Genomic DNA, 13,633 nt, shown 5'->3' on the forward strand with positions numbered 1-13,633 from the left:
AAGCTATAAAATTATGCACAGATTGAGAAACATCCTCTCTGATCAGAATAGAATTCAGTGATTTATTGGACTAGATGAAAGCATCATCAGACAAATATAACTATTGATATGATGTAAATTGGGCACATTAATGCGAAAATAGATGCCTTAAAAGTGAAACGGAAGTTACATCTCAACATCAGCCTACTGGGAGGTTAGGGAACTCTATATTACCTTTCTTGATTTCCCTAAGCCTAAACCTAAGGCCTCTAGCTTGAAATAGAATGTTAAAATAGGAGGCTTTTGGTATGTTCCAGCAGACTGTCCCTGTGTATTCTTATTATGTCCCAGTCCTAGCCAATAGATCTGGCCAGCTGAGCTCATACATCCCAAAGCTAAGAGTCATCCTACCACAATAGGCGGCTGAGAAAATATTCCTTTGGATCATACATGAATCTAGAGAGCAGCTCCTTTGATCAAAGTTGTACCTCACACTTCCCACTGATACAGACTCCTTGGTAAGCCCTATCCTTGCACGATGTGCCATCCTGGGCTTGTGCCATGAGTTGTCTCTCTCCATTCCTTGAAGTGCATTGGAGATCACAGGGCTTGTTAGAGATGCTGGTGTAATCATCTGTAGAAAAGCACAGTAGAAAAGGAAACAGGGAGGGTGTACAAATTTGGGTCAAAAGACTTACTTACAAGATGTTAAAATTAATTAAAGAATGGAAATTTTGAAACTTCCTAGCAATCATCATCATTGTCTATTCTTATTGTGGCTTCTAGGAGTTGTTATTCAGCAACATGTCCATGGAGATTCTCAATCATCCAGTCATGGATGGGACTTTTCAAAAGGCAACTGGACTTAGTTTTTTTCCGCGAAAAATGTTTCACTTCTCATCCAAGAAGCTTCTTCAGTTCTGGCTGAATGGTGAGGAAGGGAAAGATTTATATTCTTAGCTGTCATCTGGTTGTTAGCTTTCTGAAAGTCATTGAGGCCCCTTGTGGGTTTATCTGTACTCTCAGTCTCCTGAATTATAGTGCAAATGAGTGTGGAACCTTCTTGGTCCTCTGAAATTATTGTGTTATAGACAGGATATAGGTGGTATTGTATCCCTCCCCCTCTGTTGAGAGAGGGCTGTTCAGTTTTAAAATAAATGGCCTGTTTAAAGAAATAAAACAACCACTTCACAAACAAATGGCACAACACCATATGTTCACCAAGAGAACAAACCAACCAGGACAAGACTCAGAAGGCCATTGGCATTTGAAAGACAAAGGTCACTCTTTTGAAGGTAGCAAAATCCACATTCTGAACAGAGAGGACTACTGGTTTGAAAAGGGATCAAAGAGGCTATTTATATTAAAAATGAAAAGACCTCTCCCAACAAAGGGGGGGTGGGGATATGACATCACCTATCCCCCGTCTACAACACAGTCAGTGGTGGGATTCAAGTAATTTAACAACCGGTTCTCTGCCCTAATGATTTCTTCCAACAACCAGTTTGCCAAACTGCTCAGAAAGTTAACAACCGGTTCTCCCAAAGTGGTGCGAACTGGCTGAATCCCACCACTGAACACAGTCCTTTCAGCAGTACCAAGAAGCTTCCACATCCATTTGCACTCTAATTCAGGTGACTCTGAGAGTACAGATAAACCTTCAACTCTCAGAGAGCTAACAACAAACCTTCAAAGTGTTAATGACTAGATAACTGCTAAGAATATAAATCCTTCCATTCCCGACAATTCAGCCAGAACTGAAGAAGCTTCTTGGATAAGAAGCAAAATGTTTTTCAAGGAAAAAAACAACAAACTAAGTCCAGTTGTTTTTTGAAAAGTACCTTTGGGGTATTCAGCAACATCTAATGAGTCACATATTTTTCCAATTCAGAATTAAATAATTCTAAAAAATCATTGCTATTTTTTTTTATCTTACCTGAGATCTCTTGCTGGGTAATGCATATACATTGTATTTATCTTCCAACATAAACTAGAACCTGACTAAAATTACTACTTTAAACACACAGCAACGATATGTGATATCATTGGATGGGGATTACCAATTTTCTTTAGATTTCTTTTCAGCACCTATCCTCGACCAACCCACACAACTCCCCAACCAGCACTTCACTTCCCAATGACCCCCACCTGGCATGTCCTCCCCATCACAAGACCCTCACCTGACATGACCCATACCTGACCCATCACTAGACTCTCAATTGATGCAACCCACACCTGACCCATCATAAGAACCTCACCTGATGTGACCTCCCCATCACAAGACCTACTGACCACATGAAGCCCTTATAAATAGAGGAACAATGACAATGACACCCCTTAAAGTCTGCTAAAGATATTACGTAGCGTGGTAACAAAATGTTCAGAAACCAACCTACAAGCTCAGAGAATGAACCCCCAGTCTCATTTCTTTTACTCTTTGGTGTATATAAGAGTGAGCTGGAAACAAACATCTCCTATTTCCATATTTAACAATCTTTCTAAAAACCTAAAATATCGTTTAAAATTAGGTCACCAAAGTTTGCCAGTAAAATGGCCAAAGATCAATTAGAAGTAGTCCTTGATGTACGACCACAATTGAGCTCAAAATTTCTGTTGTTAAGTATTAAGAGAGCTGTGCCCCATTTTATAACTTTTCTTGCCACAGTTATTAAGTGAATCACTGCAGTTGATAAGTTAGTAACCCGGTTGTTAAGTGGATCTGATTTCCCCACTGATTTTGTCAGAAGGTCATAAAAGGACCACATGACCTTGGGACACTACAATCGTCATAAATATGAACCAGTTGTCAAGCTTCTGAATTCTGACCATGGGGATGCTGCAATGGTCATAACAGTGAAAAATTGTCATAAGTTATATTTTTCTGTGCCATTGTAACTTTGAACGGACACTAAACGAACTGTTGTAAGTCGAGGAGTACCTGTATAACATTTCAGACTGTTTTGGGGAAGGGCTTAAAAATGAAATGGTAAACTTGACTTTCAGATGAAACTTGCTCCTATTTTCACTCTTAATGGGAATCAGATCATAGAAAACCCATGCTGCTGAAAATTGGCCATTTGGCTACTGAATTTCAGTAACAAAATGATTGGGGGTGGGAGCAAATGACCAGAGAGTTGCCCCTTCCTATTTGAAGGAAACTTGGTGCTCTTAAGGTCTATGGCTTCCTTATAGCTCTCAATTCCATGGCCCTCCTTCATCTATAGCAGCAACTGTCAAGCTTCTTCTGAATAGGCTAAAATAAAGTCAATTAAATAAGCACACAAGAATTCAGCCATTGAGGCAAGCAGATGTTACTGCAGCAAACCTAAGAAGCACTTTTAATCACTCCAGTGATTGTGGTGTATTAAATGCAAGCTCTATTTATCAATGTTCACTTTTCTTGGGGTTCTTTCTCTTGCCAGCTCTTTGTAAAGAGCTAGAATAAATTCTCTTTTGAGTGGGAAATATTGTTTCCATCTCTTTTTGTTTGTTTGTTTGTCTGCATAGTGGCAGAACTAGCATCAAGTCATTTACTTTTGACCGCATGAAAATTAACTTTTAACAGCAGTTACTGTTAAAGATAAACACATTTATCTTCCTAGCTCGAGAATTCTCAATCAAATACAGTGCTGTCATCCCCAATCCAGATGTCTCCTTGATTTGTGACTTCTTGGAATCCCTCAACCACACTGTCATGATTGAGAATTTTAGTACTTAAAATTCAGACATCTGGAGTGTCTCCAGATTGAAGAAGGCTAGTATACAGTACTAAATTAAAATAATTGAGATAGAAAAATAATATTGTCAGATATAACTGTTGTAAATTAAACCTTTTCCTATTTTTAGGAAACAGGAATAAGAAATAAGTAGCTTTATTCCCACATCATTTACTGTACCTTTTTTCTCTATATCTATGTTATCTGCACACTAAATATAATGCTTGCTATATCTCAGTATGATTTAGTCAATAAAAGCTTATGCTACAATGGATCTTGCTATTTAAAATGGGGATATTTTCTTGTTTTCTGGGAATAAATGCCGTCTTCAACTTCCACACAGTCTTGCAAACCCTCTTACCTCCTTGTCTTTTGATCTATAGCTTCTGCTTAGTAATTTAGCAAAGGCAAACCTGGGTAGAGTGGCATCCAATGATAATAGTGTTTCCCAAAGGCCTTGGCATTGAAACTGGCACACTGATGTTGCTTGAAACTGGCTGTGTTGGCAGGGCAAAGCTGGGGAGAAAAGAAACATATATCTGGTGCTTGTTCCATTGCCTCTCTATACCAGATTGACATGGAATTATTTCCAAATAGAACGTGAACCAGTGTTTTCCAAACTTAGCATTTAAGATCCGTGGACTACAACTCCCAGAATTCCTCAGCCAGCTGGAAAAGGTTAAAAAATAATGGAGTGAACAATCCGAATGATATTATTTAATTGTATGGAGATTTTGAAGTTTTCAGAGAAATGTAAAAGTTTAGGACAAAAAGAGGTCAAAGGCCACCCACATCATTAACAACCAAAAAAATTGTTTGAAAGTAAATAGCATGTATGAGTCTCTTCATCAGTCCTTTGTTTCCCTTCTTTCCACTTATTATATTATTGTAAGTGGGGTTTTAATTTCTACCAGAAACAAAGACGTCACATGAATAAATGAGTGGTGAAAAAACATATACGTGGAAACTACTACCGAAGGAGCAATATCAAAAGGGCATGGCTGTTCTAATGATTCACGAAGAGGTTTTTATCTGCAACCTGTGTGTTTTAATGTACCTCTCTTGAGGATTCTTAATAGGACATGCAACCCTGTTACTTTGTTAGCATTTAAAAGCTGGGACGGACATGCCTTTTCAAATTTTATTCATTAAAGAGAATTTACAATACCTGAAGAGAAATGATTTCTCTGAAACAGATATGCGGTGTAATGGGAAAGCGTGTGGCTCCAGAACAAAACTAATTTTGTGAACACTCCACCGGAGCATCCATAAAGATCTCCTATCTTTTGCTTTTCAGAAGGACCTTGAGTAATTGGGCTTTGGTCATATGGCTCTGCATAGTAGGCTACATTCTTCCTCCCAAGATTTAGACAATACCTTTCATAGCAACTACATTTGAGTTAGGTATTATACTTATAATCCTGTCCAACTACAGTGAGCTATGGAAGCACAGGATTTTCTGTGGTACAGAACAAGAGTTTGAAATAAAGATTCATTGTATATTTACAATTCATAAGGAGTGAAGAAAACTGAATTATGTTAAACTCATTCTCTTTCCTAAGCTCATGTTCTTCTGATAAAGAACTTTTCATTGGGACAGCAAGCTTATTAAAAATACTAACCCCAACTGCTGACCAGTAGTAGGATATTCCATTCTGTCATCATGAGACTGTCATTTCCTTCAGCTGCATCTGTAAGTTGTTTTTCTACCCAGTACCTCTACAGTATTTCAGTCGGTTTTTGAAATACAACAAATTTGTGGAGAGGATTCCACCAGGCAAATTTGACAGGTATAGGTAGGAATAAAAATAAACCTTCCAAGCAAATTCTCTATGCTAAGTCACTTACTTATTCCTCAAATAAGACAAAAGTGTGAGATGGGGGGGGGGATACTGAATTACTGAACATTTAAGAAAGTCTATATGCCCTTACAATGATCAAGAAATATGAAGAATGAGATAAATTATACACAACCGTAACCATTTGTAGTTTGAAGGAACTGTGTTTTCTGTTCTTTTATTTTGAAATGCTAGGAAGCACTGCAGGTATAGTTAACAATAAATTGTAAATAATGCCTGAGAAAACCTCTTCCCATTTGCCCCCATACTTCACGGTTCAAAATTTTATTAGTTTATCAAAGCAAAAATATAAAGAAAAATGAAAATAAAGGTAAAATAGGAGAGGAAAGGGGGAAGAGAGAAAAGTGTTGGGTCAAGGGGGAAAAGTAAAAAAACCATTGACTTCTGACTCTTTTTGGTACAGTACAATAAAGTAATAACATGAAACTTCAACTTTTTACTTTTCTATACTAATATAAAATAGCCATTTATATAACACCAAACCTATCTAATTAGCCAAAATCAAAGTTTTATTTTTTTCCCACTTCAAGCAAAAAGTCCAAAAGTGGTTTCCAAGTAGAACTAAAATTAACTGTGTTCTTTTCTTTAATCAAAGCAGTCAATTTAGTCATCTTTGCTAACTCCATCAACTTTTGCCATTCTACCATTGTGGAAATCAGTGTCCTTCCATTTTTGTGTACAAAGTAATCTTGCTGCTGTCAGCATGTAAAACCATTTGCCTCCATACTTGTTTAACTGCTAGTTGGGCTCTGCAGCACACAAAGAATCAAATTCATTCTTGAAGATCAAATATAGCATTTATAAAAGATTAGCTTACCTGCTGTTGGCATAACTGATAGCGTTTCGACTGACCTAGGCACATGCTACTATTTGTCCTCTGAGATACGTGTAGCCTGCAATAAAAGAGAATCCTTCTTCAAAAGAACTTAAAATGTTGACTTCAGAGAGGTTCTGGTTTAGAGTATGAAATACCATTTGAAAAGTCTTTCTGAAACTGAGTTTCATATATATGGTAGTAATGTGCTATGATTTTTCAGTTTCCCAGTCTAGTCTATAAGTCTGGTCTTCTATCCAAGTACAGTACTACCTGGTATGGCTGTGCAAAATTTCATATTTTAATGGGAAAATAGAATTTAAAGTTTGAAGAATTTATTAGTACATATACTGCATTAAAGTAGCCATGTTTTTTTTCTTGGCCTTACACAGTTGGTCATTACAGCTCCTTTGCAATCCGGAACAGGAGCCTGGATAGCTCTGCAGACTAAAGCACTGTCATTTAACACCAGCTGTCTGCAATTAAAGTAAGTTCGAATCTTGCCAGGCTCAAGGTTGACTCAGCCTTCCATCCTTTCTAAGGTAGGTAAATTGAGGACCCAGTTTGTGGGGGCAATAAGCTGACTTTGTATAAAATATACAAAAGTATGAAGGCTATTGCTTAACGCACTGTAAGCCGCCCTGAGTCTCCGGAGAAGGGCGGCATATAAATCAAATTAAAAAAAAAAAAGGAGACACTTGCTTTAAAATGTTTTTTAACAAGGCAAGTACAGATCCCATGCACACTCCAGATCACATTGCTTCTTCAAATCCAACACAGTTTTGCTAACTAGATCCAACACCATCTACTTTTTAAAGAACGACCAAAGATTCATTTAGGTTATGCCATTATGACATCCATAATAACTTTTGCTATTTCCTTCTATGCTGCATTTTTTTTCTTTATCTTAAATATGAGGAAGAAGTCTGCACTGAAAACTATTGCATCCAGAAAAATATTCAGAATATCTCCAAATAGTTAACATATAAATCAAATTAATCAAATTAAAAACCCCTGTGATTTCCTTAGCATTAACTAATATTCTACTCTAGCACTTCTGAATTTCAGACTTCCAAAGCTGAATAACATCACTTTTTTTTTCAGAGCTAACAGTGAAATAAAGTCAGCTCAAGATAAATAGAACAAAATATAGGATTGGACTTTAAGCATGTCCAAGCTTAACTTTATCACAATATCAAATTCTACATATCAGAACAAGTTGGAGTGCTGTCAAAGAAGCTTACTTCCCTGCCTAACTTTGATCCTAAAGTAAGGAAGCTGCTTGCTAAGCCCGAATAACAGGATGGTAGAACTTCAACAAGTTAGGAAGACAGGTGGCTCCTTCTTTTAGTGGGACTGGAGTACAGATTTTTGCCCTTAATTTAGTTAATGTAGGTAGCCCTTGACTTACAACCACAGCTGGTACCAGAATTTCCATTGTTAAGTGAGTCACACCTGATTTTATGACCTGTTTTGCCACAACATAGACATTTTTTTTAAGTTGGAGACAAACTGTAGGTTGCAGATGATCCTGCTAGTTGGTTCTTAAAAGAAGAGCCTTGCCAAAAGTAAAGCTTATTTCTAACTACATTGAGAATCAGGATTATTTCCAGGAAGAGCCTCAGCATATCCAGACCTCAGTTATGGAGCCACGCCACATAAAAGGACACACATAAACTCACATAATTTTGACAGCAGGAAAGAGGAATGGTTTCACCACTGAGAAGTACGTTTATGTAGAATAGGAAGAAGAAATGTGGATAAGCATAGTCGAGAGAAGTCTCCAATGCTGGTTCTCATTAGCATCCAGGGATCTGGAGCAGCAGGTTAAAAGAGGTGCCTCCCTAGAGTTTATTCAACTCTTGAGTGCAGGTTGAAGTTCGGTATGGTTAGCTAGATGAACATTTGAGCAACTGGGCTAAGGATAGGAGTATAGGATTCCTCAGAAAGAAATCTGTCATCACCGTATACAAACTGTACCTTCCCTGCACTTTAATCAGGGAATCAACTCAGGTTGTTAGTTGGTGAATTTCAAGAAAATAAAGAAAAAAACAGTGAGGATTATGAAAATTATCTATGAAGAGAAAGTTACCAAAATACTGTAGAGCCACACAGAGAAAAAGTGATTTAGTGAATTGCTGTCATATCTCAATGGGTTTTTTTTAAAATGCCAAATGTACTGTGATGGTAAAATTGGCTTATCCTACTAAAGGTCCTTGTCAAGTGGTCTTGGTCAACTACTTACCGCTGCCATAAGCAGTGCCTCTCTCTTGACATTACACCTCCTCCACAGGTGCGGGAACATGTAGACCAGGAGCTCCATTCTCCCCACCATTTGGTGACCTCTTCATTCCAGGTACCAGCTTCTTCTGCTGCCTCACTACTGTCCTGACACAAACAGGAAAAGGTTACCTTAAGAACTCCAGAATTATTCCCAGTATCTCCATTTTTCTAACCTCACAAGCTATTCCTAGATTCATATTTTGCTGTATGACAATGTTTTGGTTCTTCTGATGTAGACTATTGGATATATGTATATTATCTGCAGACTGAAATAAAGTATGAAACATATAACTTGTACTTTCCTGTATATATATTTGTTTATTATTAGATGCCTCCATGTCCTGAATATGCTTCCCAGGCCCAGTACTTGCGACTGATGAGCCAGTGTCCCCTTGCCCATCACTTTGCTTGGTTGGGAGGATTGCCAAAGGTGGCAACAGATAGTCTTGTGAGTATAAGTGGTCCTTGGTAAACAAAAGATGTGCAGCGACTATTCAAAGCTACAATAGCACTGAATAAGTGGTACTTATTACCAGTCTTTGAAGTTTTGATCATTGCAGTGCTTTGCAGTAACATGATTGTACTTCGAGTGCTCAGCAACCAACCTGAATTTCTGACTGTCACTGTGTTGCATGGTCCCTGCTGGCTTTCCACTAAATCAATGGGGAAGCCGGCAAGAAGTGGGAAGGTCTGATTATGTGAGGTCCTCACTTAATGACCCACAGTGATTCATTTAACAACTGGGGACTAATGGAACTGCTGCCACTGAGCAAGGCAGTTATATGACATCATGCTTAGTGATGGAACTTCTAGTCCCAATTACTGTCTTTTAGCTAGGACTATCTGAATTTCTCTTATATCACCTGCAGCCATAATACCATTTTCTAGCATTGCTCTGGATGGTTAGATATATATGTGAATAATACACAGAAAACAGAATTGATTGAGATGCTACAGAGCTGTGATGGCGAACCTATGGCATGCATGCCAGAAGTGGCATGCAGAGCCATCTCTCCGGGCATGCAATCCGTCACCCGTTGGTCTTCTGGGTTCCGGCACGCTGGCCAGCTGGTCTTCATGCATGCAGGAGCACCAGAAACCAGAACAGCAACCACCCGGTGCACATGCACGTGCCAGGCAGCTGCTCTTCTGGTTTCCGGCACGTGCATTGTACACCAGCCATCTGGTCTTCCAGTTGCTGGCACACATGCGCGCAAAAAAACCAATTGGTGCGCATGCGTGCTCCGGAAACCGGAAGATCATCTTCCCGACATGCGCATGCACACCGGACAGCTGCTCTTCTGGTTTCCAGCACACATGCATGCGCTCCCGTTTCGGCCCTTGGTGCTGAAAAGGTTCGCCAACACTGCTATAGAGAAATAAAATAGGCTTCATTTGAGCCTCTGCAATCAGTTCTTGACAAAATTATCTATCACATAGGGCACAGATACTGTAAGCTATGAATTCCAGCACATGAAAGACTGTCTGCTGCAGATCTGTATGAGTCACTGTTTTGAATCTTCCAGAGAGTGGCAGTGAGTGTGGAAAGGAGTGGAAAATGCAGAGGAGCTGCTCTATCTCCTGGAATGTTAGTATCAGTAGTTGCTACAGCAGTACAAAGAAGTGGCATAATACATCCTGATTACATTTCTATCCATGAGAGATGATGATGTCATTATCACTGCATGCTGCTTCTTTTTTTCTGGAATTTCAGGAAAATTAATGCTTATGTATCAGTGCGAGCATTTGAAGGAGGCAAGGTGATGACGAAAGGAAAACTTACCTAATGACAAGTGTGCATCTGTTTTGAACACAAAGAGCTGGAACATCTTTCCAGCTAGTAGAGGTTTGGGGTTCTTGCATAAGAAAATCACTGAGATACATTTGAAAGGAGCAGCAGTGCTCCCCATCCCAGATAGAAAAAGATGTGACTCTTTCTTATTCAAAGATTGGAGGAGGGTTTCCTGTGGGGTTTTTGAAAAACAGGGCTACAATGGGTTTAGTGATCCATGAAATCTAGGGCAGCTAAAGCAAGTGGACTAAAATGGGGAGGGGTTTCCTCCTTCATCTAATGGCAGAGGTAGCGCTTGATGGCCTGGATTCTCAATGGGTGTTCTGTAATAATGAAAGGGTGTGATGGAGAACTTTTTAAAACTGTGGGGAGACAGGAAGAGCATAGGACTCTAATTGGAACTTCAGTTTGGTCAGGTCAGAAGATATGTCTTTGCATGTCTCACAAAAGGCTAATCTAAAATGGAATAAGGAAAGTCTGGCAGTTCTTCTTAAAAATGTTCTGAGGATAAGCAATCTAAAAGCTAAGAAGAAAGAAAACAGGGGAAAGACCTATTCTTCTTAAATAAACAACATATAGTTGATTTTTCCACAAGCAAAATCTTTTAACATATTTAGCTAAATTATTATAACTGACTACATTTGGACATTACCAATTGTAAACATGATACATGAAAGAGAAAGCAGTTAAGATGCATGAACTGGGCTTGTGCATGACACACCCTTATTTCCATAGAATTTTGTTTCCCAATGGTGTGCAACATACTTAGAAAAGTACATCTCAACATTCTTTAAAATGGCACAGAAGGTTACAGGAGTCAGGATAAGCCACTTCTCTGACCCATGTCCTGAAAGTTTAGATGCTGTAGAAATAGGTACATCAAATTCATTCCTACTATACCTTGATCATCCCCACATGTGAAATGTTCTTCTTTCTATAAAAGGTACTATATCCAGGAGAAGAATAGGAATGTTCAGGTGCAAATATCCTGCTAGTCACTGGATGTTCAGATAGGACATTGAAACATATATTCAGAAGGTATTTTGGGCATCTCGTGTTCGACACCCAAATATGATTTTCTATTTTGCTTCTGAAACTTTTAAAGATTTACATGAAATCACCAAAGTTCTGGAATGGGATGCCATCAGCAAGATGATGACAGCCAGTTCAATCGCTCCCTATCTTTTAATTTAATGCCTTGCAGTGAGATGGGCAGCTAACAAATTTAATAAATAAAATAAAATAAAATAAATTTCAAGGAAACAATCAACATGATTGATAAATGCTTAATTTTGATAATAACCTGAATGAGGAAAAATAAGCTGAAATAATATCCAGACAAGACAGAAGTGCTATTAATAAAAAGAAAACTGGACTTGGTTAAGGTAAAGTTTATTTTCCTTGGGAATCAGAATACTCTTTGACCACCACTGTCATTGGATTGGCAAAGTGGCTGTGGTGAAGAACAAATATGCACAACTACAGCTAGCGGGCCACCGGAGTACTTTTCCTGAGCTACTTGACAGAACAGCTTGGTTACAACTCATCTTGATATGTAATGCCCTTTATGTGAGGCTACTTGTGAAAAATATCCAGAAGGTACAAGGTGCAGGGGCCAAATTATTGATTACTACATGGCTCTGGGATCATATGATGCCTGTACTACCGTAGAAACATTTTCACTGGCTGTCAGAGCTATTGGCACAACCTAAGGTGTCTTTTTGATCTTCAAAATCCTAAGTAGGGATACGGTTTATTTGCTGGACTGCCTGTTCAAACATGAATCTAGCCAGTTCCTGATACAAGCAGAAGAGTTCCTTTGAAAATGCCCCTCCTGTCAAAAGATGGACAATCAGGGACTTGGGCAAGGGTCTTCTGTTGAATATGTCCAAGCATATATACAATGCACTTCCTAAAGAAAGGAGCTTGGCTCCTGCTGTCCCATTATTTAGGAAGGTGGTTAAAATGCATCTCTTTGGCAAGCTTTAACTTCTTAATTATTTTAATTAATTTTGATTTTGATTTTAACCGAATTAATTTTGATAAATAAGGAAATTTTGTTTCCTTATTCCTATTTTTATTGCTGCAAGGTATCTTGAGTTGAGTGTTAGTATAACACCCAAGTAAGATTTAAGATTCAATAATTAAAAAAAAAACCCACCAAATTCTGAATTTTCATGTAGGACAGGGTTTCGGTGATTCAATCCTGTACTTGATAAACCACAAATCACCTACGCCTGTCCATTTTCTGTCCCAATTCGAGTCGACCAGAGACGCTTTTAAAGCCACTAGTGACAATGCCATGAGTTGTAGATAAGTACTAGCTGCAATGAGCAAAAATAAAGAGTTTCGGAAGCAAAAAAATAAAATAAAACCCCAGCCTGAATTATATAAAGCAGACGCCGCGGGAAGTTTCAAGAGGGCAGGGCAGGCTAAACCAGCGTCGTAGTTTCACGCGTTTGTCTCCTTGCTCAGCACTGATTACAAAATTTTAAAAGGAACGGGGCGGGAAAACGCCCTAGAAAAGAGGTCAATTTGGAGCCAAGATTCGCGCCTGGGACAGCCATGAGGACAGATTATTCGGGGGCATTACTTTTCCGAAATGGGGTACCGGTGGCTACGGCCGGATGCATCTGCTTGCAAGCGAGCAAGCCCAGCTAGGGGTAGTCGCGGCGGGAGCACATCGCAAAACTGCCTTTCAAGAATCCTTGGGGAAGGGCGCACAAAATCCCCCCAAAATGCAGCGGCGGCTGAAAGTCGGCCACCGCCACGGCTTGCCCCATATTCGTCGCCTCTGGCCCCTTACCTTAGCGCGGAGTGCACAGGCGAACAGCAGAAATATGGACTGCAGTATAGGGAGCCGGCGGGCGGAGAAGGCGGGAGGCGCGGCCATCGTGCTCGCTAGCGCTCCATGAGCGGCCAAAAGGCGGCAGCGAAGTCCCGGCGGCAGCAGGAGCAGCTGCCTGAACCCAAACCGGCATGGCCGAGTAAGTAAATAATGACTTTCCAATCTGATGGGTGTCTGCGGGAGCGCGGGGCAACCCTGTGGCTTCTGGGCAGCGGTGATTGACAAGGCGACCCGAGAGCCACCCAAAGACGCCGCCAGTGGGACGGAAGGAAGGAAGGAAGGAAGGAAAGAGTGGGGGGTCTTCCTGTCTGGCCCCTTCCTCCCTCTTCAAAGAGAGACAAA

General features: G+C 39.6%; 1 protein-coding gene across 1 annotated transcript in view; it reads right to left on the minus strand.

Moving 5' to 3' along the window:
* LOC139313794 (ADAMTS-like protein 2) overlaps positions 1-13,336 on the minus strand; it is a 39,666-nt gene extending 26,330 nt beyond the window's left edge. The window contains exons 1-5 of the mRNA XM_070939258.1: positions 13,250-13,336; positions 8,614-8,756; positions 6,372-6,447; positions 4,109-4,211; positions 468-613 (exon numbers count right to left, since the gene is read on the minus strand). Coding sequence (XP_070795359.1) covers positions 468-613; positions 4,109-4,211; positions 6,372-6,447; positions 8,614-8,756; positions 13,250-13,336 — 555 coding nt within the window. The remainder of the gene's footprint in view (positions 1-467; positions 614-4,108; positions 4,212-6,371; positions 6,448-8,613; positions 8,757-13,249) is intronic.
* Between the last annotated feature and the right edge of the window lie 297 nt (positions 13,337-13,633).

The sequence above is a fragment of the Pituophis catenifer genome, unplaced genomic scaffold (genome assembly GCF_029215685.1).
Source record: "Pituophis catenifer annectens isolate HBS135680 unplaced genomic scaffold, rPitCat1.0.hap2 SCAF_3, whole genome shotgun sequence".
In the NCBI taxonomy this organism is placed as follows: domain Eukaryota; kingdom Metazoa; phylum Chordata; class Lepidosauria; order Squamata; family Colubridae; genus Pituophis; species Pituophis catenifer.